Below are 22,119 nucleotides of genomic sequence, written 5' to 3' on the forward strand. Positions count from 1 at the left end.
TGCATCGATGCCCGGCGAGGTCGTTCCATGTTTGCGTGGGAGTTATGGCTGACACCTGCGTGGTAATTAGGAGTTGAGCTTTCAATTAGTCAAAACCTTGAAAGCCCGTTCTAAGAAATGCGTGTCATGGCTTAATTAAACTCTAAATAGGTAGAATGAAATTTGTGCTTGAGGCTTAGCCACTTTTTCCCCTACTAACTCATGTTTCTAGAGCATATATATGTAGCTTGAATTGCTCGCTCCGGCAACATCGTAATTCGTTTATCATCATTTCGTAATGTCCAGCAGAAAAAAAATCAGATAGCCACTCAAACTCTTACGCGTAACCCTGACTCCCTTGAAATGACATATACACCAAATAAAATTCCCTTCGTCCGTATGAACCAACCATGATTTCACCGAGACCTAAGGATCCGCCTCAGACTTCCTTCCGCATGACTGACCGTTCTCCTTGGTTTAGCCAAGCCCGCACTCATCGTCGGCGTCACCTCCTCAGCCTCATTCCTCACAAACTGCTCTTGCTGCTCTTGCTGCTGCTGCTGCTGCTGCTGTCGTTGCGATCCAGCACCACCACTGCCCCCCTTCCAAGGGATCCAGCCATTCCAGCTTGCCCTGGTCGAAGAAGACGAAGAACCTGCCCCATACTCCTTCGTCCTCGAAGCTTGGTATGGCACATCACTGACAGAGCGCATCAGAGTCGAGGGCCTGGTGACGATAGCGTTGTCGCTAGCGACAAAGGGAGAGGCTGCGGTCCTTACTCCCAGATGGCTGTCGGATGTCTGCGGCAGGGCTGGCTCGCTGACTAGTGCGCAAGTGCTCTCGTACCGCTGGAGTTGTCCGGCACTGCTTCTGCTGTGATTGTCCATGACTGCTGTTGCGAAGGATGCAGATTTCTTCCTGGCCAGTTTAGCTGCTGCCGACACCGTGGCAGCTTCCCCTGATCCTTGTTGGCCATCATCCACGTCCAAGCCCTGATCAGTCGCTGTATGCTCATGATATTGATTGATAGTGGTAGCAGCACTTGGTCCTGCATCGGCAGCGGAGAATCCCAAGTTACTATGCTGTCTGTCGATCCTTCCACGAACTTCGCCCGCTATTTCAGCGGCTGGCTTTTTCAACGACCTGTCCTCTTCGGACGAGCGGCTGGAGGACATGATCGTCTCTAAAGTCCCGTAGGCAATGCTTTTGAGCCTCCTTCCTGAAGTCCCTGGCCCTCTCCGCCTCCTTCGGGCACCACCCTCCTCTTCATCAGGGACAATTGCCTGTAATGTAGGACCTGTTCTGGCACTTTGACTGGAATGGTAAGAGCCATTCTCCCTCCTTTTCGACGCTGTGCCCGAGGAAGATGGCGCTAGTCCGCCGGCTGGAGAGACGAGGGAAGCACCTGAGCCGTGGGGTGCCATATGGACCTCGTACTGGTTACTCAGCGAGTATCGGGATCGTGCACATATCTCAGCAATACGGTCAAGGTCGGCTCCTATGTTGTTGTCTCCACCCTGAGCCTGCAGGTCGGCCATGAAGCTCTTGAACGAAAAGGCATCCATTGGCGGCAGCTTCTTGGGTTTTCCATTCCTGGACTTTACAACGATCGGGCGAGACGATGTCGACCGTCGCTCCCATAGTAAAGGCAGAGAGCTGACGCCGTTCTCGGGCTGGTCTGATGTCGACATCTTGTTCTTCGCCTTTCTCCAGTTCACATCCTGATTGTTGTGAGAGCGAGATCCTTCGCTTTGGTTGCTGGTCCCCGTATCAAAGCCGGTTTGTCCACCGCGAGGCCCGGCCTCAAGGCCCGGAAGTTCAGATCGAGAAACACGACTAGAGTCTGCGATACTACTAGTTCCCCGTCGGTACTGGGGTACGATAGAGGTGCGAGTCCTTACCAGCACGGGTTTCGAATAGGTCCTGATTTCTGCGCCTGTGCTCTTGGCGTAGCGATGATTACTAGAGGAGGCGGCTGGACATGTGTTTTCCAGTTTCTGCCGGGCCGAAGTGTCATCGAGAGGAAAAGGCTTTCCCTCGGCGATAGAAGGAATGACGGAGACTGCAGTCTGCGTAGACTGAAGAAAGAAGCGCGGAAATGCGACTGGGCTTGCGCCGGGCTGCTGTCTCTTCTTACGAGAGCGCCCACCAATAAAGAGGCCAGAGTCCGAAGAAGGCGAGGTCTTGGACAGACGAGGAGGTAGAGGAGCTGCTGGACGAGACAGAGGAGGTAGAGATGGAGAGGATGCGGGAAAGGAGGAAGAGGAAGCACGGGTTGGGTGAGACGGCGGAAGAGGACCTAGATGAGGTACCAAAAGGGGTAAAGAAGCCTGTGTGGCAAGCTGCTCCGGGATCACTGACCGGGCATCGTCCTCGTCGCGGAGCAGCGAATTTGAAGCGTCGGCCGGGCCTTGGCGGATACCGTGTGGCTTGCTATATATGTGCATATTATCCACGAGGCACCAAACGAAACAGAATGGACGAGATGCGGGTGATAAGTATGACTAAGGTACGGAGGCGGGCAGGTCAGAAAGTACTGCAGCAGCGGAAGCGGAAGCAGAAGCAGAAGCAGAAGCAGAAGCAGGGAATCGCAGCGCAGCGAGTTAGTTGCAGCGAGTCGCAGCCGAGTGGAAGCAGCAGCAGAAGCATGCAAGTGTATCGTGGTCGCTGGTAGTTCGCGGGTTGCTTTCCTGGGAGGTCTAGGTACCTAGGAGGTGGGTAGGTATCATCTATGCTGGGATTGGACTGGGGCTGGAACTTCCTTGCGATGTGGACGTGATGATGACTTGTCAACTCGGGTTGATGGGAAGGGAAAAGGCGTGGAAAAGGCGAGCAAGAGACCGACGTGAACCTCAAGCAGCATGCGCACAGGTCTGAACGAACAGCCAAGGTGCAAAAGGTGCTCAGGATGAGACGGGTGATCGACTCAACCACTCAGGACGACATGGACGGCTTCCAGCCTTCTGCGTGTCTCAATCTTCGGATGGCCGGCTGTCAGACGTCAACGTGGGCAACTCGTGTTCGCTCGTGCTTTTTCCATGGCTGCAGAAGGTCCGAAAAAGCGACATTTTGCAACCATCCAGGAAGGTAGTTTACCATGCTCTGCAACCTCTGGGTTTCCCTTGCCAGTCCTATTTGGGTTGGTCTACACTACACTACCATCCATTGTCGCCATGTTGTTTGATTGACATGCAGAGAATCCCGTCAGTGGAGTTCCGAGAAAGAGAAGAAGTTGCAGCAACAAGTCCGAGTCTTGATTCGTCCTGGGGAAGGGTCGGTTGCGAGAAAAGATAAACTGTCGGGTGGCTGGCAAATGGGAGCAATCCAAAATGAGTGAAGGCAGGCAACTAGAGTGAAGAAAAAGGATGCGTGCTGCGACTGCAAGAAGTCGTGGCTTTCTTTCCAACGAAAGGTCTCCCCGGCCGAAGCCATCAGGGGTGGGGTCCTCCGAATGAAAGTGGCTGAATGGACCCGGGGAGCTTGAGGGGTTGAGTGCGGGGTACAGTGAGTGGCCTTTCCGGGCCCACTGCCGTAGCCTGCTTGGGCTGACGCGGGGCCACCTGGAGGACCCGCCCGGCCTGGGCGCCGCGGATTGGAGTTCGTTGCTGCTCCGGGCCGCGGGGGTCCAGCCAGTGCGAGTCCGAGAGCCACCTCCGGTCTGCCAAGAAATAATATATGCTTCAACCTTGATCAAACCGTCGTTGCTTTGTAACGTTGTGGTCTTGATTCATATATAAAGCCATGAACATATACGTCGATATAACGAGAGTCATTTTCAATCGGTACAACAGCCATGGAGTACCAAGCGACGAAAACTAGGTAGGTATAGTGTACGGTAGCAATCTCCCTGCCTACTCCTGATGGCACAAATAGGTATCAAGTTAGTTCAAGTGGACGGTAACTCATCCGACGACACAACAAATCAACCCGAGCACAAGTATTATAGGTCTCATTAAGAAACTCATGGCTAGCCTCCATCGACCCCAAAAGCCTTGCAACTAAGTCTCGGAGGATTCCTTCGCAAAATCACTCTTTCGTTATCGTATACATTCATCAACCCGATCCGTCATTACACATCTCAACCCCAGTCAACGTGCTGGTCCTTCATACTTCAAGTCATACCTCCCAGCGGTAACATCAAGGTGTCTTGCCGTGTCTACGAAGCGTTCGGCTGCACAATGGTACCATACCCATGTGGGTTCCCGCCGTTCTGAACATTATCGCTGTAGACGCCAGGAGCGCGGTCGGTGACGATGGAGCCTTGTCTTAACCGCTCCCGACGGTCGTAGTAGACATATTCGAGATAGAAGGCATGAACGTGGCCAGGGATATAGCTGCGTCGGGTTTTCATAGAGGTCAGTGCGGTGCTCTACGGCAGTGCTGGTAAACATCAATCTGGAAGGCATCCACATAAACGTACCCCAACAAAGTCAGGCAGATGTTGATCAAGAGGTCTGCCCCACAGCCGGCGATGGCAAACACGCCGATCGGAGGACCTTCAATCTCTTTAGTCAGTACACTGGAGGTAAATATTTGGGGCTGCAAGACGCCATTCGAAGTGAACGAGCGAAGCGGGGCCTCTTGGAACCGTACAGAAAATGGTCACGATGACCAGGAAAATTGCTGAGGCCACTCCCATGTTTTTTTTATCTGCTGGCCGGCCGAGAAACGCGATATGTGAAGAGGTTCCGAAGAAAGTTTACTGTGATGATTGAGTCTCTAACAACTGAAATCGTGAAAAGAGGAAGAACATGATGTGATGTTTCCCAGTTACCTGCGTTCAGCAATCCACACAAACCGCATCAGGCGATGACGTACTCCTCTGCCGACGGATGGCATGAAGCAGGAACCGTGCCGCACGGGCCATATCATGACACCTTCCCGTCTCTGGTATCTATGTTCTTTACTATTTACCGACACTGTCTGTATTCAATGGTTCCGACTTAACCTTGTCTATAGTTACATGCAGGCGAGTGTATCTAGGTGTAAGTGAACTAAATATCAAGTCCCACCAGTTGGATCGATCGTTATGCTGGGGCGACTTAGAGTCTGGACTCGGGTTAAGCCCCCTGAGAATAGCATGGAACACAGTCGCTCTCGAGCACCCCGGAGTTGTGGGATCATGCAGCGTCCGCTGGGTACTAGTGCTAGATCTCACGATTCGGTAAGGTAGCCAAGGCGGACCGGGGTACGGGAAACCTCAAGGCATTGCACACGGCCGTTCTTCAGATTCACGCTTCTATGGGAAGCTCAGGGTTTGTGTTGAATCTGGCCATGAATCGAAGGCGAATTAGCCGGAGCATCGGCGTTCACAAATCGGAGCCACGGCCGGCGGTGACCGGAGAAGATGATGTGCAAATCCGGCATTTCCCAACACCGCCGACCGTTCCAAGTTTGTGCCATTCCCTCGTCGATCCTAACCACCGTTATGCTTTGGGTGTTCCTTGTTGTTATACTACAAAAAGTAAAAGTAGGTAGTGATACTCGTGTGTTGGAAATATGACACGATGCCGCATATGTATGCCTTCTGTAGCTATTGGAACGAGTACAAGGCAACCCTGTGCTCGCTCAAGACTCTCACAGTACTCCAGATAGCAGAGTAGTAAGTCTAGGTGTAAGACTAAGTGTCTTTATGAGGTGTCAGGGAAACATGAGGGATCAGCTGTAGCTGTCGTGTGTGGAAGCTGTGCAATGTAAATAGGAGTCGAGCCTTATGGACTGGCATGCTGTTGGGGGTGGTGGTTTAATGTCAGTGAGCCGAGGTCAAAGTAAGGAATGCGAGTTGTTGTGCTGTCTCAGAAGTAATGTTGAATAAGTCGATTTCAGTACATTGAACGTCGAATACGCGCAATCAGATGAACACGCTGAATATTGTATGTTGGACAAGGTAGCCCGGTAGAGTGCAGGCTCACACGAGTCCAATTCGTCGCTGCTTGACCTGCAGTGCATCTCAGTCTCTGCTGGACAGTAATTGGCGTGGATGTGTTCCTGATTGTCGAGAGGGCGAGGTCGAGCAATCAAAATGGAGGAGGTTGAAGAGCTCGTGATATTTGAGGCTTTGCATGACAGCTCGTTTTGGTGCCGCAATCAGTCCAACCGGTCAGCTCTGTCTGTGACCTCGAATTGACGAGTCATCCGGTCCATTTCCCATTAATTGCTGTGCAGAAATAGGCTCTGTTCCTTCCAGTTGGTTGACGTCGCAAGCTGGTCTGCTCGAGGTCGCCACCGGTTAGGCAGGTGGGATCACTCACCAAAATATGACGGGATATGGTGGTTATACTGTCAGCCCAAGGAACCTCAAGTTTCTGAAACATTGAAGCTTTTATGGTGGCCTTTGGCTACCTTACCTCTAATGTCATCAGCAATTAGGTTGGGTCGGAGATACAGTAGTGGGACGGAGGGAAGGAGCCTCGAGGTTGAATTGGGAAGGACGTGTAGGCAGCTTTGATACAAATATGCCATGTAAATGCGGAGTACCGGGTACTTCACTCATAAGCACGTTGCTAACTGTACGAGGTGATGCGGAAGGTATGGGATACCTCCGGAGATATTGAGTGGATTTCTTCCACTTTCTGTTAATGAGACGGGCCTTGAACTGTTGACGATGTCCCTTGTCTTCAACTGAGTGCTGCGGCCGTGCGTAGGTAGTACCACCGACGAAGTGCTTGATGGAAAAATATGTTGAGAGAAGTGCCCGTCCATGGCCTGTCACAGCGCCGTCCACAACGAGTCGGTCCTCTATCCGTAACCTGGAGTGCAGCGATGGACTCTTACACTCGACCCTCGAGGAAATTTCCTTTTGATATCCTGACGGACCTTTCCCCTTTGCGACCCCACCCTTTTCATCCACTTCTACGGGTCTTCGGTCACTTCTGCTGCGACCTAAAAGGCACTCAGGGCCCACTAGAACACTAACGTACTATATGGGTTTGAGTGCAGTCATCTGTTAGTGACCTAAAAGATAGATCATCGGTATTCTGGCGGGGCCTTTCTGTCATCCCAAGTGGAAGAGTTCGAGGATTGCATACCTCGCTCGCTCGTTCGTTTTTGCAATCGCGTTGCATTTGGGTCGCTGTTTGTTGCCGTATTACTACCTATTTAAACACGAGAAGGAACCGAGCAATCGTGCTTATTGTTTCGATAGTTGTCTTGACCGGTCTGTTCGGCAGCCGTCGCCTTCGCTCCATTCACTCACCTTCCTTCAACCACCACCTCCACTTCCGTCCCGCCCAACCTTCCTGCGTGTGAAGGGAAGTTCAGTCGCAGAAGAACCGAGTCAAGTCAACCTTGGCTGAACTTTTCGCCCTGGGTATCTCCGTGAGCGCCAGACGTGTGCCTTTTTTTTGCTGGGTTATTTTGCTATAGACCGTAGAGAAATTGCATGTTCCCGAATCCCGTTGGTCTAGTGATGAGAAGATAACTGGCAATCGCTCTCACCTCCACTGTCACTGTCACTGAACGAAAACCTCACTGGGACCGAACTGGCACCAAATTAGCACCAAACCACCCCCGGCACCACCATCTGGACCGACTGGGGACGACCGGGGACGACTGGGACCAGGTGGTGCTTGCGTCGGGTACTTAGGCTGGGTACTCCTAACCAGCTACCTTTACGCCAACGAAAAAAAAAGGTTTGGACTCCTCTGACAAGCGGAAGTCGACGAACGGGAAACGGTCAGTCAACCTGCTCCATCCACATCTGCCATTGCTAGGTCCGTCTTCCCACTGCCCCCGTCTCCCGACCTGCAACCATCCCGACGACCCTCCTTCACCGTCGCCGAAAACTCTACCCTAAAACCCGGGACTGACCAAGCTGAACCGGAGCAGGCACCCACCCCTCTTGCCGACTCCTCGCTTCCATTGCATCCATCTCGGGGCGCACCTCATCGACGTCGGCCCATCCGCCTCCTTTACGCCCTTCTTCCCGTTCACTCCCCAGGCCCTCGGGTGCCTCCTCACCCGTCATGGCGACCCAGCAAAGTCCGCCTTTCAAGGTGGACCGCTACGTGGTCATTCACGTCGCGACCACATGCGACGAGCACGGCGTTTATGTGACCAAGGACTCCGCCGAGGTCATTGAGCTCGGTTGGATTCTTTTGGATGCCAACAACCTCGAGGAAGTAAGCAGAAAACAATCCCTTACATTATGATGCCGTACCGCCGGCCTCGGCCTCGGCTCCGGTCCCCAGTCCGGCCTTGATCCTTCCGTAATGCTCTTTTCACCCTGAGACCTCCCGCGTTCAGGGCGCTGTGATTCTGTCTATGCTCAATGCTGACCACACCGTGTGTTGCAGATCCACAGAGAGAGCGTTCTCGTCAAGCCGGTCAACACTCCCATTACTCCTCTTTGCAGTACGTCGAACCTCGCCCCCTGATCTGTCTCCGCCTGCTGGGCCAATTGGCTCTTCTCATGGCGGCTACATGCACTCCTTACTGACCCCTTGCCCAACAGCGAGCTTGACGACCCTCACGTGGGAACATGTCCGTAACGCCGGCACCTTCAGAGATGCCATCAACCGCTTTGATGCTTTCGCCTCCGAACACTTGACTGGCCCCAACCTTGACTTCGTTTTCGTCACCCTCGAGGCGTGGGATTTGCGCGTCCAGCTCCCTAGGGAAGCCCGTGACAAGGCCGTTGTCCTTCCCCCCTATCTGCAGCACTCGCGCACTTTCGACCTGCGCACCGAATACCAAAGATGGCAGCAGCATCACCCCGAGTCGCTGCCTTTCGGCCCCTCATCGCTTGCTAACATTTGCGCGGCCCTTGAGGTGGAGGCTGTTCAGAGCAGCGCTCCCATCAAGCATAATCTACCCTTCCACTTGCAGGCTCTTGCACCCGCGTCTCCTCGCCGTGCCATGGAGGAAGCTGTCACTCTTGCCCGTGTCCTGCGTAGCTTGATTCGCAAGTCTCAGCCCGCTCATGAGCATCCTGATGTGCTTACTCGGCCTATGGATGCCCGTGCTGACGTTCGTGCTTTTTTGTCGGAGCGCAGCAAGGTGTTGCACATGTCCGGCTTGCCTCACGACACTACCCAGTCCGAGTTGGAGAGCTGGTTCACCCAGTACGGTGGTAGGCCCATTGCGTTCTGGACTCTGCGGACTCCCGAGCAGCACAAGCCTACCGGAACTGGCTTCGCTGTCTTTTCTTCTCACGAAGAGGTATGTCTTGTTTTCTGCATAACTGAAATCAGTCTCACTGACACCGTACACCTTTAGGCCGCCGAAAGTCTTTGCATGAATGGAAGGGCTTTGAACGAGAAGGCTATTGAGGTGTCGCCCTCCTCTAGTAGGGTCCTTGATCGCGCTTCCGAGATCCTTACGCCCTTCCCTCCCAGCAAGAACCGCCCCCGACCTGGTGATTGGACGTGCCCTTCTTGCGGCTTCTCCAACTTCCAGCGCCGTACCGCCTGCTTCCGCTGCTCCTTCCCGGCTGTCAGTGCTGGTCCCACTGGCGAGATGGGCTATGGCTACGGCTACGGTCCCCCGGCTATGATGCCCGCTCCTCCTCACATGGGCCACCACGGCCATGGCGGTGGACACGGCCGTATGGGCGGCTCTGGTGTCGTTCCTTTCCGTGCCGGTGACTGGAAATGCGGTAACGAGGTCTGCGGATATCACAATTTCGCCAAGAATGTGTGCTGTCTTCGTTGTGGAGCGAGCCGTGCTGGCGCCGCTGTCGTCGCCGATTCAGGCTATCCATCCCCCTTGGACGCTCAAACCTCTTACGGCATGAATCAAGGATCCATGGGCGGCAATTCTGCGCCTGGCCCCTTTGCTTCCGCCAGTGGCTTTAACTCTGCAGGTGGATATGGCCAGCATTTCGGTGGCCCGCCCAGCACCTATGCTCTTCCCTCTGGCCTCGGTGGCGGTGCTGCTCCTTATCCTTCCCTCAACACCCATTTCGGCCCCGCTCCTGGCTCGCACTCGGCCGGTCCTTTCGATAGCCGTGCCGCCGAGGCCGCTTTCCAGTCTGCCAGCAACGGACCCGCCTCTGCCGGCCCTGGAAACAACTTCTACTCTCAAACTGAGAGCGATCCTTTTGCTTTCCTCTCCAGCGGCATCGGTAGCCTCTCTGTCAGCAACCAGGATGCTCGTCAGAACGGCGGTGCTGCTCCTGCCAGCAAGTCACCCGCGTAAAGGAACAACATCACAACTCTTCCCAGTGCCAAGCCGTACGACGGATTGCTCACATGGCATCGAGCTTTCGATTGTTTCTTCAGTTGTGAATTTCACCGCGAACAATTTTGGGAACGAGAATAGAGATCAATTTGGAATCTTGGCGATAACTATGGGCTTATACTGTTTCTTCACGGGGTGCATGGGGCAAGCGGAGCACGGGTGCAGGCAAGGCTTTTGGGAGAACTACTGCGGCGGTTTTTACTTGGGCGTGGGAAGCGGGACGGAAGCGGCGCCTGGCAGGCAAAAATTTGCGAATCGGATGGGTATGATAAAAAGAAACGCAACATGCCATTTTTACAAAATCCCTCAGGGCGGAGTTTATCTTGAACGACGCATGGTAACTGGCTGGCTGGCTTATGGCAAAAAAAAGGGGGCGGGAACGGCTGGATTCATTGCTAGGAGCTACGGTCAAGGCCAACGGTCTCTCAGCGGCTCTCGGTTTTTGCAACGCCGGTTCGCTAAAGCGAGACATATCATGGACTGGCGGAGCTGGGTTAACGGAGCAGGGGAAAAGAACTAAATCGTAATTTTGGCCTTATGTTTCTTGGGGGGCGGTTGGGGGTGCTGGTGGCTATGGGTGCTGTTGCCTTTTCCGCGACTTTCATTTTCATATCTATTGGAGGAGTGTCAACGTTCTATTTTTCTCTGCCAATTTGGTGCTTTCAAGTTTGTTCGAAATCTTTTCCTCCCATCACTTTTCACATCTAGTCAAATCATATACAAGAACAAACAAAACCGCGGTACTTTATTTCGATCAGTGGCAAGGCAAGGCACGTGGAGCAAAAGACGGACCGTCAAATTGGTTGGGGAACTCAGCGGAGGCGAAGGGGTGTTGGCTGGTTTATTGGTTGGGATGGACGAGACGGTTTGCAAGGAGCGGCCGAGGTTCATCTCTTCCCAATTTCATAACAACATGATATGTAACTGCTGTTTGTGAATACTTCTTTTCCCCCGCGTTGTGTTAAGTTGTTTCTCTCTTCCTTGAAGGGGTGCCTGGAGTTGGTTTGGTGTGTGCGAGAAGAAAAGGGGCAAGATAAATTGGGTTTTACATTATTATCCGGTATCCGGTTGAAACATTTACATCGTAAACGGGAAAAGTTTAGTATGGTTAGGTGGCGTGGGCGAGTAGGCTTGAGTCGAAGGAGGGAGAGAAAAAAAAAAAGAGAGGGGGGAGGGGGGGGAGGACGGATGCTCTACTGATCTGGATGGGTAGATTGTGAACTGTACATCTTCCTCACAAGGCATCATCATATCGTTGATGCATCATGCTTCTTCTGTCCTCTTCGCATTCAAGGAGTTCAGTGTTGTCTACCTTTCCCTCTAGCCCTAGCGATATCTTGAACCCCCTCACACGAGAAACTGCTTTAAGTCAAACCTTCATTTTCTTCCCCCCCCCCTCCATCCCATCACACCCCGTTGGATATTCTCCCATGTCGTAGCTTCCTCCTCCCTATGTCCTCCTTGCGCAAATATTCCATGGTTTACCAAATTTCTCTATACCATGTCCATGCCTGTCCCCCCAGCTCGTTGCCCGTTGCGTTTATACCAATGATAATTCAAGACGTGTCGGGCCAAGACCGGTACGATCCGTCCCGATTTATATACCATATGCCATGTGATAAGATAAAATAGTGTGCAACTAACTTCCTGCTGACAATCTACTCACTCCTATCTATGCCTGCTGCCTCGACTCGACGACCACCAGCTTCGATCTCTAGCTTTACGATCTGACCCTGGTCCCGTCATGACCGTCATCGTAGATTGGTTTCGATTTTGATGCAAAATGTTTTGCAAAAACCATCTTTGTACTGCAGGCGAGGCATGATCGAACATCAGGCCAGGGTAACGATTCTGCCACATAATCTTCTCATAATACGCCATGTTCTCCTAGTTATGACTTTGACTTGCTGCCGGCCCGGATGGGGCATTCGTGGGTGCCCGTGCCCGTGCCTGTGCCTGCGCCGGTGGTAAGTGTGATGAAGATGATGCTGATGGCCGACATTGCTGCTGTTCCTGTTGTTGTTCTTGTTGGTGTTGTTCCCTGGGCCTGGTGGGTACTGATGACCGTTCGGGCTCTCGCTGCTGCTGCTGCGGCGGCGGCGGCGCCGAGGATGATAATATTGTTGATGGTTTGTTGGCAGCATGTGAGTCCAAGTGCGGACGTTTGGAATCGCGCTCTGATGGTGGTGGTTCTCGACTCTCGGCAGGGCGTTTTCTAGGGTCACGATCTTTTTCTCGAGTTGAAGAGCTACCACCGCCACCACTTGGTGCAGCGGCTGCTGCTGGTGCCCCATCTTTGACAGCCCGTCGTGCTTCTCTCTCCTTCCTCTCGTTCTCTTTGCGAAGAGCCTTGGATTCGAATTCGTGCCATTCGCCATCAATATCCTTGAGTCTAAGAAGTCAAATATTAGTATCGACAAGATTCAGAAGGGACGCATTGTTGACATCAAAGGGACGTACTCGACTGCTTGTCGCGGAGCTGGCTCTTCGGTGGTGAAGTAAGGATGCGCCAATACTTGGGCAGCGCTGGGCCGTTTATCAGGGTCGTATTTGAACATCCAAAGGAGCAGCTCAAACGCGGCAGGTGTCACTAGCTCCTTATACTTCTCCGCAAATACATTTGCTCGCCGCTGAGTTGGCCGTAGCAGTTCGAACCAAGGCATTTCGATGATGTTTGGCCAGTCGTTTCTGGTCGGTGTGCCCAAAACAGAATGGATCTTGTCCAGCTGATTGATCTCGCTACCATCGCCAGGGAAGATGGCACGCTTGGTAAATATTTCCATCATCACGCAAGCAGCGCTCCAGATATCCACGGCGGGACCGTACTGTGTCTCGCCGAGAAGTAGTTCCGGTGATCTGTACCAAATGGTGATCACACGGTTCGTATAGTCGAGTTGATGATGTTTGGCATAGAACCGAGCCAGGCCAAAATCAGCAAGTTTGAGGACTCCCTCGTTGCTGACCAGGATATTGGCTGCTTTGATGTCTCGATGCAGGACGCCCCTAGTATGAAGATAGTCCAAACCCTCGAACAACTGCAAAGCCAAATGCTTCTTCTGGGCCGGGTCCAGAGTATAGTTAGGATGGTTGATGAGCCCTGTAAGATCGTGTGATAGGTACTCAAATACCATGAAACACTCGTTCATCTCAACCATCACTTCCATGAGCTTGACAATATTCCTATGGCTTAAAGATCGGAGCAGCTTGATCTCTCGCACCGCTGTCACAGGGAAGCCATCCCTTTCTCCTTCCATTCGTATCCTCTTGAGAGCCACTTGCTTTTTCGTGTAAACATTGAGGGCTTTGAATACCTTTCCATACGTACCGGAACCGATGACAGATTCGTTACCCGGCTTTCTGTGGTATACAGACTTTGACTTAGCCAAGTCCGGCGGAAGAGCCGGCTTCTCTTTGAGCTTTTTGACAATCTTCTTCACGATTCGGGTCCTCGGCTTCTGCTGTTCCGCCGGTCTGTGGCTATCCACCGGCCTGTGGCTATCTACCGGCCTGTGACTGTCTACCGGCCTGTGTGGGTCCGGCCCTCTGCGATCATTGTGACGAGCCCTAGCAGATGCCGGTTCCGTGGGCACATTCTTGGGGAGGTCATGACGATCCCGATTGGACCTATGAGCAGATGGCGCCGTCGGCGGAGCAGCAGCGGGCGCTTTGGGGGGTTGCTTTTGCGAGGGTTCCCGTGGCGGGACGACGGCATTGAATTTGAGAGATATCTCAGGCCGTGGAGCCGCTACTACTGGCTTTGTAGCGTTCTTCATACTGAAGCTAAACTTGTTAGAGGGCTGCGACTGTGAAGCAGCGGCTGGGCGGGTAGGGGGCTGCATTTGCTCCTCCTTCTCTTTGCCTGAACTGTTGGTATCATCGCCTTGCAAGTCTTTATCGGGTCTGGAAGAGCTGTTAACATCCTCCCTTGTCCCCTCCTGAGTGTTTTGGCCAGAATCAGCGTACTTGCTTGGGGCCGCGTTATTTTGGGCATGGGCGGGATTGTTGTCAGTTGCTGTTGTTATTGTTGTTGTTGGTGTTATGTACTGGCCTCGGGCATTGTGTGCGTTAGGACTCCATTGGGCATTTTTAGAGCCGCCTCGATGGCCTCCGCGAGCGACACCGAATGAGCCACCGCGAAATCCACCAGATGCAGCCCGATGTCCACCACGGAACGGGCCTGTTGGGTATTGGGCCGCTGGTCCTGTTGGAGGATACGGTGGCGAATGCCCTTGATTCGAGTGGTAGTGTGCTTGCGGCCCGGTAGGGGGGCCGTAATTGCCATGCGGATATCCATATTGACTGCTCCGATGTCAGTCAAGAGAATCATTGCATTGCTCTGGGAGGACATACCTTTGTGGTGAAAATTGCGGATTGTTCCACCCTCGTCCGGCACCATAAGGAGATTGGGCGGGAGGCGAGCCATGGAAGGATGAGTTGGGCGTTGCATGCCCTGAAGAGTGTGAATAATTTCGGCCATCATGTGTCTCTGTGTACCCAGGGGGCATCGGGGCGCCATAACCCCCTCGGTAGCCGTTCCTTGCAGCCATGTTCACCTCGATACTATTTACGCCAGATGCGGGATCAAACTTTTGATCGTCACGGACTTTGCCCTTTTTGCTGGATTTGGAGCGTCGCCGGTCCCGTGGGGAGCCTTGAGGATGGTCGTAAGGCTCACGTGAGTCCGGATCGGGACTTGGCCGTCTGCGCGAACCTGCGTCGGAAGCGGGGTGTCTGTTTTCGCGATGGGGAGGGGTCCGAGAACGTGACTTTGACTGATGCCGACGTTCAGGACGATCTGGCCGGTCTGAGCGACCACGATGTCGTGGAGATGGACTCCTTCGGCGTACACGTCCAGAGGCTCGGTCAAAAACTCCCCGGTCTGGTGACCGCGATTTCCGCCTTCGAGAGCGATCTGGAGAACGAGATCGGCCTGACCGTTTCCTGTCTCTAGAGCGTCGCCGCTCGTGATGGCTTGGGGAACGGGATGGCCGCCTGTCCACTGGTGACCTGCGGCAGTCCCTTGGCAGCTGCAGGGAATTTACGTCGTCCTTTTCTCCTCTTCGAGGGCTTCGGCCACGTCGTGACTTTTTGGAGTCCGGTCCACCTGGCGATGGGGTTCGACTACGCCTGCGCTTGCTCGAGCCTGGCGTCCTTGAAGAACCACGCTGAGAGGCACGGGCCGGGTGTGGAGGAAGTTGTGAGTGGTGTTTCCCGTGATCGACGTTTTGGCCACGTTCGTGGGCGGCGTCCCCTCGGCCTCTCGGCAGGACAGGACTTCGATGGCGTCGGTCCGGGGGAAAGTGGCCGTCGCGACCACGAGGCTCGCGGGAGCGATCTCTACGGCTGCGTGGTGAGCCTCTGGAGCGATGGGGGAGACGCGATGAGCGGCCAGAGCGGTCCGGGCTGCGATGTCTCGACGGATGGCGATGGCGAGGAGCGGGCTGAGGGGAGGAAGAGGGCGGTTCGATCGAGCGGCCGCGAGGTTTGCCGGATTTGCTGGGGCCGTCGCTGGCACCGGGGCGATCTGGATTCGGCTTGTGTCGAGCTGCTGGGTCAGGAACAGGATCAGGATCAGAGGACCGGTTCACGACAGCAGCGGCAGGCGAAGTAGTCGGACGTGAAGTATTCATGCCTAGAGCATGCTCGTCTGTGAGGCTGCGTGGTTGGTTTTTGGAGATGCGGCTGCCATTTGGCATTGCAGCATCATGTCGAGTCCGAGATTCCAAAAGTGGTCCAGCCACTGGAGGTGAGGACCCCATGCACCACGGCTGGCAACACCCACCAGATTCGTCGATATCTGACTTTTAGAATAGTGGCCAGGGCGGTATCTTGGCCGACCGACAGGGATTACCCGACCCGCTAAAAACGCGTGCACAGCGTTCTTCTCAGGCCTGCAGCCGCCTGGCCAAAGGCACTGTCGAGTGTCGGCTCGAACGCGACAGGAATAGGTACCTTTTGAGAGGTAGAAGATACCTCTTAACGAACCGACGACCTTATGAATCGCCATCCATCCACCTCCTGACTCTGGGCGAGTTTTGCAATCCCTAATTGATCTGGGCCGTCTTTCCACACACGGCGCGCGCAGTTGCTCACCCTGTTCAGCGTGAGGCCGCTACTTTCCTCGAATGGACTTGATGACCTCAGCAAACCGGGCAGGCAATGTAAAAGCTTCGTCAGCTGCACCAACGCGTCTCCGTCAAGATTCAAGACCAAGACCTTCACCTCCAGCCTTGGTCCGCGAATGTGTTGAAACAGTGTTGTGCCTCTGCGCCTGTGCCATGTATGGTCGGCTGCAAACTGTGGTTGGCAAGCAGCAATGTATGTTCGCAGAGGGTGGGATATGGAGAAGCGATGCGGTGGAGATAATACCAGACTGTTCCTGTGCAGTTAGTAGTAGGGGAAACGCTACTTAGCAGTGGACAGCAAAAGACCAGATCTCCTCCCGCTCTGGCGATAATAGCCTTATTCAAAACAGTCCATAGCACCCTTCAGAGGACAAGGAAAGGCTGATGTGACGGTGAGGCTGAACACCTTGAGAGACGGCGACGTTGCGTGAAGAAGCCGAATACGTACCGCTGGTGCAAATATAATGTGGCCAGAGATGAGGTAAATGCACCGACGCCGGGCGATGGATGCCTTTGCAATCGGATGACCCCTCTTAACGCGACGAGAACGCCTGCCTCGTTGGGGTTCATCATCCGTAGAACGTTCATCTAACGGTCAAACGCCCAGATCCTGGAGTTGACGCGACACTGCACTTGCTTGCGCGCATCCGGATATACCCCCGGGTAGACGAAGCCACGAAGCCGACATCCTTAATCGAATTGGCGAACGCTATACCCTTCCTTATAAGCCAGGGTACAGGGCGGGCGTCATATACCCGTTGGTTGCCGCTCCTGTAGCCATATCAATACCTCCCAGCCCATATCTGCGTCGAAGAGCAGAGGCATGCTCTGACTATGCAGGACTCTATATCACCGGGACATCCTCTCTATATACGTTAAGACACGCTTTACGAGTGCACCTTCATAGCTGTCCATAGATGCCCATGTCCAGCAACAAAGCACAGGCCTCTCCCCATGCGATTCGAGGCACTGAACATTAGCTCCCGCAATGATGCTGCCAGTGTGCATGTCTGTCTGATTGTCAGTACCTTCTTTCGCTCGTGGTCGGTCCTCTTCGAGCCTTGACAATTCCACTTGAGGTATATGCAAGCCACAGAACACCAAGCTACCGGGAGGGTAAGTTTCCTAGATGCTCGACATCGTGGCTGTTGCAGACATACACCGCCTTCAAGACTCCCATGATTGCCCTTTTGCCATGCCTTGACAGTTTATCGTAGCACATCAGTTATCGTTGGATGCCTGAAGGAGCAGCATCTTGGCGAATACAATAGCAGGCCTGTTGTCTTTCCACTACACTCTCGGGTAAGCGCAGTAGTTGAGGAGCAGTCCTCTTAGGTTTGCCGGTGCCGGCCTGATGAATGAGCACATCCTGCTGGAGCATATAACATGCTAGTCTCGGAGCTGCGGCGTCGACAGAGAGGAAAGGAGTTGCTGAAACAATGGGGCTGTGAATACTTGTTGCTCTTCTTGCCGTGATTCTTAGGTCCTGCTCGTTCCTGCTCGTCCCGGTATCGAGTCTCGTACGATGTGGGTACTGCTAGAAGCATCACAATATCCATCCATCATCTGTGATCACCAGTGCTACCGGCAGGTGGTGTCAGAGCTTGGCTATCGCCTCGGCCGAAATGAGATCCGGAGAACAGGCAGCGCCGGCAACAATCAAAGAATAGGAGACGGCGGCGATGGGATTTGTGCGACCTCGAATTGCGACCATTATTTTTCTTTCAGTTACGCCCATGATCTTTCTGCGAGGGAAAACAGATGGCATGTCTGTCTCTAAAGCAAGCTTCGAGCGCCTATGGTGGTGACTGCTTCCGTAGCCGACGCGGGGGGGGGGCATTGGTTCAGCTTTTTGGAGCGTCTGTGATGCTGTACCCAGGTGCTGACCGCTGGGTTCGAAAGCCCCGCAAATGGTGACCCGTCGCGCATTGTCGTCACATCGTGGGAGCGACTCGGAGTGGAAAATGAAGCTGTAGGCCCGCTCAGAAAATTGTCCGTCAAGCTGTGATGGTAGAGTATGTCGTGAAGATTAGAGGTAGAGGAGCGACGGGCACCGAGTGGTGTCGATGCAGTGATCAAATCAGGTTGGCTGCTATGGCTCCAGGTAGGGGGATGTTGGCGGATGCTCGAGTCTGAAGACCGACAGCATGAGCCTGGGCAGCTGTGACAGCCAATCCCGTGACCACGCTCGCCGCGACGGCAGCTGAATGCCATTACATGGCTAAAACAATTATGGTGGCTCGTGCATACGTTTTAAGCTATCGCTAACAGCTGCATTGGGAACTCTTAGCTGAATCCTCCTCTTCGCAACAATCGGCCAACGCGAACCTCTGTGCAACTGAGATTTTATCTTGACACCTATTGATCCAATCCCGGACATTCACGTTCCATATGTTATACAAAAGAAGAGACGGCTTGGTGCCAAAAAAAAGAAATGGACTTGATCCTTCAGAAAAACATCAAACGTAAACATACCATACCGTTGATAACCCAAGTTGGGATCAGGTTGTTATGCAAGTTTGGGGTGTGGTGAACCTGGGTTGAGCGATGGTAGTTCGAGACTTTCATCATATCGTCGAGGGTTTTACAGGGCCACGTTTGAAGTTGATTCTCCAAAGGTTCCATCGGGTGTACTGAAGTTGTTCCGTTCAAGGTGTCCGTCTTGTCCAAGACTCTCCCGTAGCTGACCTGGCTTGGCTCACCTGTTCCTGTTTGTAGTTACTCCCGTGGCCGGGAATATATCAGGGGGAGAATCATGTTAGGGTGTTTGTGGTCTATAGTTTACGCTTGATTGAAAATCGAGTAATGTAATCCAAGTTGGTACTTGACAAGGCTATGTACAAAGACAGTTTAAGCTGCAGCTTGCAAGCATGTTGTTGGCACGCCTTTAGATATCATTGAACTGCCTGATATTTACTTTGGGTGATCATGTCGTGCAAGGTGGTGGTGAAGGCGTCTTGATTATCCTGCCAGAACTCATTGTGGTTAATTTGATCAAACCTTTAACCCCAAACATGGCAGAAACTAGTGCAGGTTCAGCATTCTTGTTGAATATCCTTCTGACTGGATAATTGGACGGACCACTTTGACATTGAGAGGTGATGATTGATGGTGGTGGTGGTGGTGTTGGTATCGTAATGTTAGGCTATTTATCATCAACCTACCATCACTTTGTCCATTGTAATGATATTCAGACGAGTGTGTAAGCGCCTTGCCGATGCTTGCTACCAGTCCACCACATCTCAACAAGCATTGACTTCATATGTATACAGTTGGCTTTTTTTTTGGATACCGCCCGGCTACGCAGTTGGTTGAGTTGTCCGCGAGTGGAGTGAAACAAAAGGCAATCCATACTGTCGCTGACGATTTTTGCCAGTGATGAATTTAGTTCAGCTCCTATGCAGTTCTAGCACTATAGGTGTGAAAAGTTCCAAACTTCCAGCATTTTCCACTGCAACCACATGAGCCACTTGGCCCGTGTCGGTATCAGCCGTCAGCCGAAACCGCAACTAGACTACAGCGTAGGTATGTAGCACAATGTAAAGAATTTTCCCCTATTCACCTTACTACCACCCATTGATCACAATTCTCATCTCATCTGCTTCTCCCGAAGATGCGGACACGGCACGGCGACGTTGAATTGCTCCACATCGGGTACCCACGTACGCGGAGGGTTGGCTATGGCTGAAACAAGTCTTGCATGCCAATGAGGCATCAACGGGTGAGGGGAGGTTGGAATTGTCAATGCACAAAACCTGACTGTGCACAACACCAAACCTCCCGCCGTCCATGTCGTTGTCGCGTGTCAATGTAGGTACACGCTGCGTTTATACCTAACTAGTAGGTACGGTAGCCCGTCTTTCGGGATTCCGATACCATCCTCGATGTCACTGAAAGTAATGGGATGCAGGAAAGGCCAGGGTGAATGAAATGGCCGCAATGGGCTTTGAGGTCTGGGGATGACGAAGGTACAACACCAAAATGTTGTGCATGTAAAGAGACTTTTGTTGGAGTAGCATTGGAGGCAAAAGAGGCCCATTCAGGCTTACCGCGTGGATGGAACAGACTTCCCTTCTATGTACATATGCGATACCGCATCTGTTGGGGATTCGTAGTCTGTCCGTGTTATTGGGCGCGAAGTCCGCAGCCGCGCAAGAGGAAGGTAGATGCCCATTGTTGTTCGTAGCTGCTGAGAGTTGAAGACCGGGAAAACAGCCATTATAGAGGAAGGTAGTAGCTAGATTGATCCCCCGAAAACACTCGTATATCCCTACACAGTAACTTCGTCAATGAGGTTTCCTCTTGGAGTTTAGTTGTGCAGCATCCCCCAGAAGTCGTCCCAAGAAGATGATACCCCCGCCAATGGCATGTCGTCATGCTGACTAACTTGAGCCAGCAAGCCCCAGGCGGGGGAGACAACGGAAGGAGGGGAGCTCCTCTCCAAATTTGGAAAGACGGGACCCGCACGGCCCAGTGCGCGTTGTTGTGGATCCAATTTCAGTTGGGAATGACGCAAAAGAGCGGGGATCGTTGGATGGTTGGGGCTGTTCTTCTTGCTGACCAGCCACTGTTTTCTCAGCCGAGGCAAGTACCTATGGCGGCGTCATGCTGAGCTTTTGCTGTATATGACGCTGGACGTCTTTAGAGAGAAAACAGCTTTGAGGGTGAGAAAGTTGCTGGAAAAAATCCCATCAAAGAATTGGGTAGAAATCTAACTGTTTGGGTCAACACCCATCGGCGCTGGTGGGGAATTTGTGGCTGATATCGGTTTAAGTGAATGGAGTTCCGTTGCAGAATATGAGGGGTGAAGTGCAGGAATCCCCGCGCCGATAGGTTGCAGTTGCAAGGGATCAAGGGACTATGGAGGAGACTACAAGAATGAATGTTGCTCTGGAACCAATGCCGGGCAGTGGGGACCCAACAGCCCAACTTGTGCTTGTCTTGTTCTTTTCCGGCCTCGCTAGAGGTACTATTTCTTCGCTTCTTGTCTGACTTTTTTCAATAGCCGTCTTTGGGCCAGCTTGGCCGTGAGATCGGGGCCGCATGGGAGTATTCGTTGCTGTTGGTTGGGTGAAATGCAGTTAGTCGAGAGGGCAACATGCGATGATCAGGACCAGACAACCCAAAGAAACCGAACGGTGGGCGTTGTTGTTACACCCGGTATGTATGGTGTTGTAATTGGGCAATCTGATTGGGAAAGGTCAGACAAAAGGTGATTTGACTTTGCTGAAGCGGGGATACGCACTGCACAGATCTGGAGGACCCTCCGTAGATAATATACTTACAGTCGTACCCAAGGTAGAGTAATCCACTGAAATCGGGATCCCCCTTGAATACTTTGGGGTAAGGCTCGTGGGAAGACAAAGCGCGGCAGAGCTTCATGTTCAGATACATGGACTCTGAAATGCCCATGGATGTCTCAAGAGCCCGTCGGAGTGCGAAGAAAAAAAATTGAACAGAAATACCTGTCAAAGTTGGGGCGTTGAGGTGAGGTACCGTCATGCGTCTGAATGGCAACTCGGTGGTTCGCAAGCTTGACGCCATGCCTGTTGACCTGCGTTAACGCGGGCAGTCTACATACTACCAATGACGCTCGTTACGTACTGGGCGTATTGAACGGTGATGGTGCATCGATGTTGGGACGGGCGGATTCCTTAGTGCCCACTACTGTGCACGTACTGGACAGCTGTGACGGACCTCCAAGAGTTGCCATCGAGATCGAGCAACCCAGAAAGAAGGGGAACCTTTTGGCGGCGGCAACCTGGAATGCATAGCATTGGATCCCATTGAGTTAGGTTTGCAATATCATGATCTGTACGTAGGAAGAAGGTATCTG

General features: G+C 53.0%; 6 protein-coding genes and 1 non-coding gene across 9 annotated transcripts; 1 reads left to right on the forward strand and 6 right to left on the reverse strand.

The window, feature by feature from the left end:
• Window positions 1-119: 119 nt before the first annotated feature.
• On the reverse strand, window positions 120-3,287 carry NCU06681 (hypothetical protein). Its single transcript, XM_955903.2, has 2 exons — window positions 2,687-3,287; window positions 120-2,483 (listed from the first exon to the last, which is right to left on the reverse strand). The coding sequence occupies exon 2, from the start codon at window positions 2,424-2,426 to the stop codon at window positions 396-398; it is 2,031 nt and encodes a 676-aa protein (XP_960996.2). The 5' UTR covers window positions 2,427-2,483; window positions 2,687-3,287; the 3' UTR covers window positions 120-395.
• A 614-nt stretch (window positions 3,288-3,901) lies between these two features.
• NCU06682 (plasma membrane proteolipid 3) lies at window positions 3,902-4,759 on the reverse strand. The gene is made up of 3 exons (XM_955904.2): window positions 4,573-4,759; window positions 4,400-4,475; window positions 3,902-4,313 (listed from the first exon to the last, which is right to left on the reverse strand). Exons 1-3 carry the CDS (start codon window positions 4,616-4,618, stop codon window positions 4,136-4,138), a joined length of 300 nt encoding a protein of 99 aa, XP_960997.2. The 5' UTR covers window positions 4,619-4,759; the 3' UTR covers window positions 3,902-4,135.
• A 1,578-nt stretch (window positions 4,760-6,337) lies between these two features.
• NCU06683 (hypothetical protein) lies at window positions 6,338-7,043 on the reverse strand (the record flags this gene model as incomplete). The annotated part of the gene is made up of 2 exons (XM_955905.1): window positions 6,338-6,898; window positions 7,008-7,043. The coding sequence occupies 2 exons, from the start codon at window positions 7,041-7,043 to the stop codon at window positions 6,338-6,340; spliced, it is 597 nt and encodes a 198-aa protein (XP_960998.1).
• Window positions 7,044-7,141: 98 nt separating this feature from the next.
• Window positions 7,142-11,428, forward strand: NCU06684. 2 transcript variants are annotated; one of them, XM_011396389.1, is made up of 5 exons: window positions 7,142-7,691; window positions 7,807-8,099; window positions 8,274-8,331; window positions 8,432-9,138; window positions 9,196-11,428. In XM_011396389.1, exons 2-5 carry the CDS (start codon window positions 7,944-7,946, stop codon window positions 10,114-10,116), a joined length of 1,842 nt encoding a protein of 613 aa, XP_011394691.1. In that variant the 5' UTR covers window positions 7,142-7,691; window positions 7,807-7,943; the 3' UTR covers window positions 10,117-11,428. The 2 variants fall into 2 exon arrangements, with proteins under 2 accessions (XP_011394691.1, XP_011394692.1); XM_011396390.1 differs by having other exon boundaries at window positions 7,142-8,099.
• On the reverse strand, window positions 11,400-16,333 carry stk-47 (serine/threonine protein kinase-47). 2 transcript variants are annotated; one of them, XM_011396391.1, is made up of 4 exons: window positions 14,509-15,950; window positions 14,122-14,457; window positions 12,619-14,058; window positions 11,400-12,550 (listed from the first exon to the last, which is right to left on the reverse strand). In XM_011396391.1, exons 1-4 carry the CDS (start codon window positions 15,915-15,917, stop codon window positions 12,046-12,048), a joined length of 3,690 nt encoding a protein of 1,229 aa, XP_011394693.1. In that variant the 5' UTR covers window positions 15,918-15,950; the 3' UTR covers window positions 11,400-12,045. The 2 variants fall into 2 exon arrangements, with proteins under 2 accessions (XP_011394693.1, XP_011394694.1); XM_011396392.1 differs by having other exon boundaries at window positions 12,619-14,457; window positions 14,509-16,333.
• Window positions 16,334-19,655: 3,322 nt separating this feature from the next.
• On the reverse strand, window positions 19,656-20,389 carry NCU14079. The gene is made up of 2 exons (XR_897908.1): window positions 20,333-20,389; window positions 19,656-20,141 (listed from the first exon to the last, which is right to left on the reverse strand). It is a non-coding gene; the product is annotated as a ncrg143 (non-coding RNA).
• A 744-nt stretch (window positions 20,390-21,133) lies between these two features.
• Window positions 21,134-21,996, reverse strand: NCU06686 (hypothetical protein; the record flags this gene model as incomplete). Its single annotated transcript, XM_955908.1, has 3 exons — window positions 21,134-21,342; window positions 21,569-21,829; window positions 21,888-21,996. The coding sequence occupies 3 exons, from the start codon at window positions 21,994-21,996 to the stop codon at window positions 21,134-21,136; spliced, it is 579 nt and encodes a 192-aa protein (XP_961001.1).
• Window positions 21,997-22,119: the final 123 nt, after the last annotated feature.

Source organism: Neurospora crassa, linkage group V (assembly GCF_000182925.2).
Source record: "Neurospora crassa OR74A linkage group V, whole genome shotgun sequence".
NCBI lineage: Eukaryota > Fungi > Ascomycota > Sordariomycetes > Sordariales > Sordariaceae > Neurospora > Neurospora crassa.

Bases quoted from the DNA above. Each gene is read 5' to 3' on its own strand.
- NCU06682 (XM_955904.2), bottom strand. From the start codon at position 4,618: ATGGGAGTGGCCTCAGCAATTTTCCTGGTCATCGTGACCATTTTCT. The intron at 4,476-4,572 runs GTACGGTTCCAA...AAGAGATTGAAG, and splicing joins GGTCATCGTGACCATTTTCT to GTCCTCCGATCGGCGTGTTT. The intron at 4,314-4,399 runs GTACGTTTATGT...AACCCGACGCAG, and splicing joins ATCTGCCTGACTTTGTTGGG to CTATATCCCTGGCCACGTTC.
- NCU06681 (XM_955903.2), bottom strand. From the start codon at position 2,426: ATGCACATATATAGCAAGCCACACGGTATCCGCCAAGGCCCGGCCGAC.
- stk-47 (XM_011396392.1), bottom strand. From the start codon at position 15,917: ATGGGGTCCTCACCTCCAGTGGCTGGACCACTTTTGGAATCTCGGACT. The intron at 14,458-14,508 runs GTATGTCCTCCC...ACATCGGAGCAG, and splicing joins CCGCAATTTTCACCACAAAG to TCAATATGGATATCCGCATG. The intron at 12,551-12,618 runs GTACGTCCCTTT...TTGACTTCTTAG, and splicing joins GCTCCGCGACAAGCAGTCGA to ACTCAAGGATATTGATGGCG.
- NCU06684 (XM_011396390.1), top strand. From the start codon at position 7,944: ATGGCGACCCAGCAAAGTCCGCCTTTCAAGGTGGACCGCTACGTGGTC. The intron at 8,332-8,431 runs GTACGTCGAACC...CTTGCCCAACAG, and splicing joins TCCCATTACTCCTCTTTGCA to CGAGCTTGACGACCCTCACG. The intron at 9,139-9,195 runs GTATGTCTTGTT...GTACACCTTTAG, and splicing joins TCTTTTCTTCTCACGAAGAG to GCCGCCGAAAGTCTTTGCAT.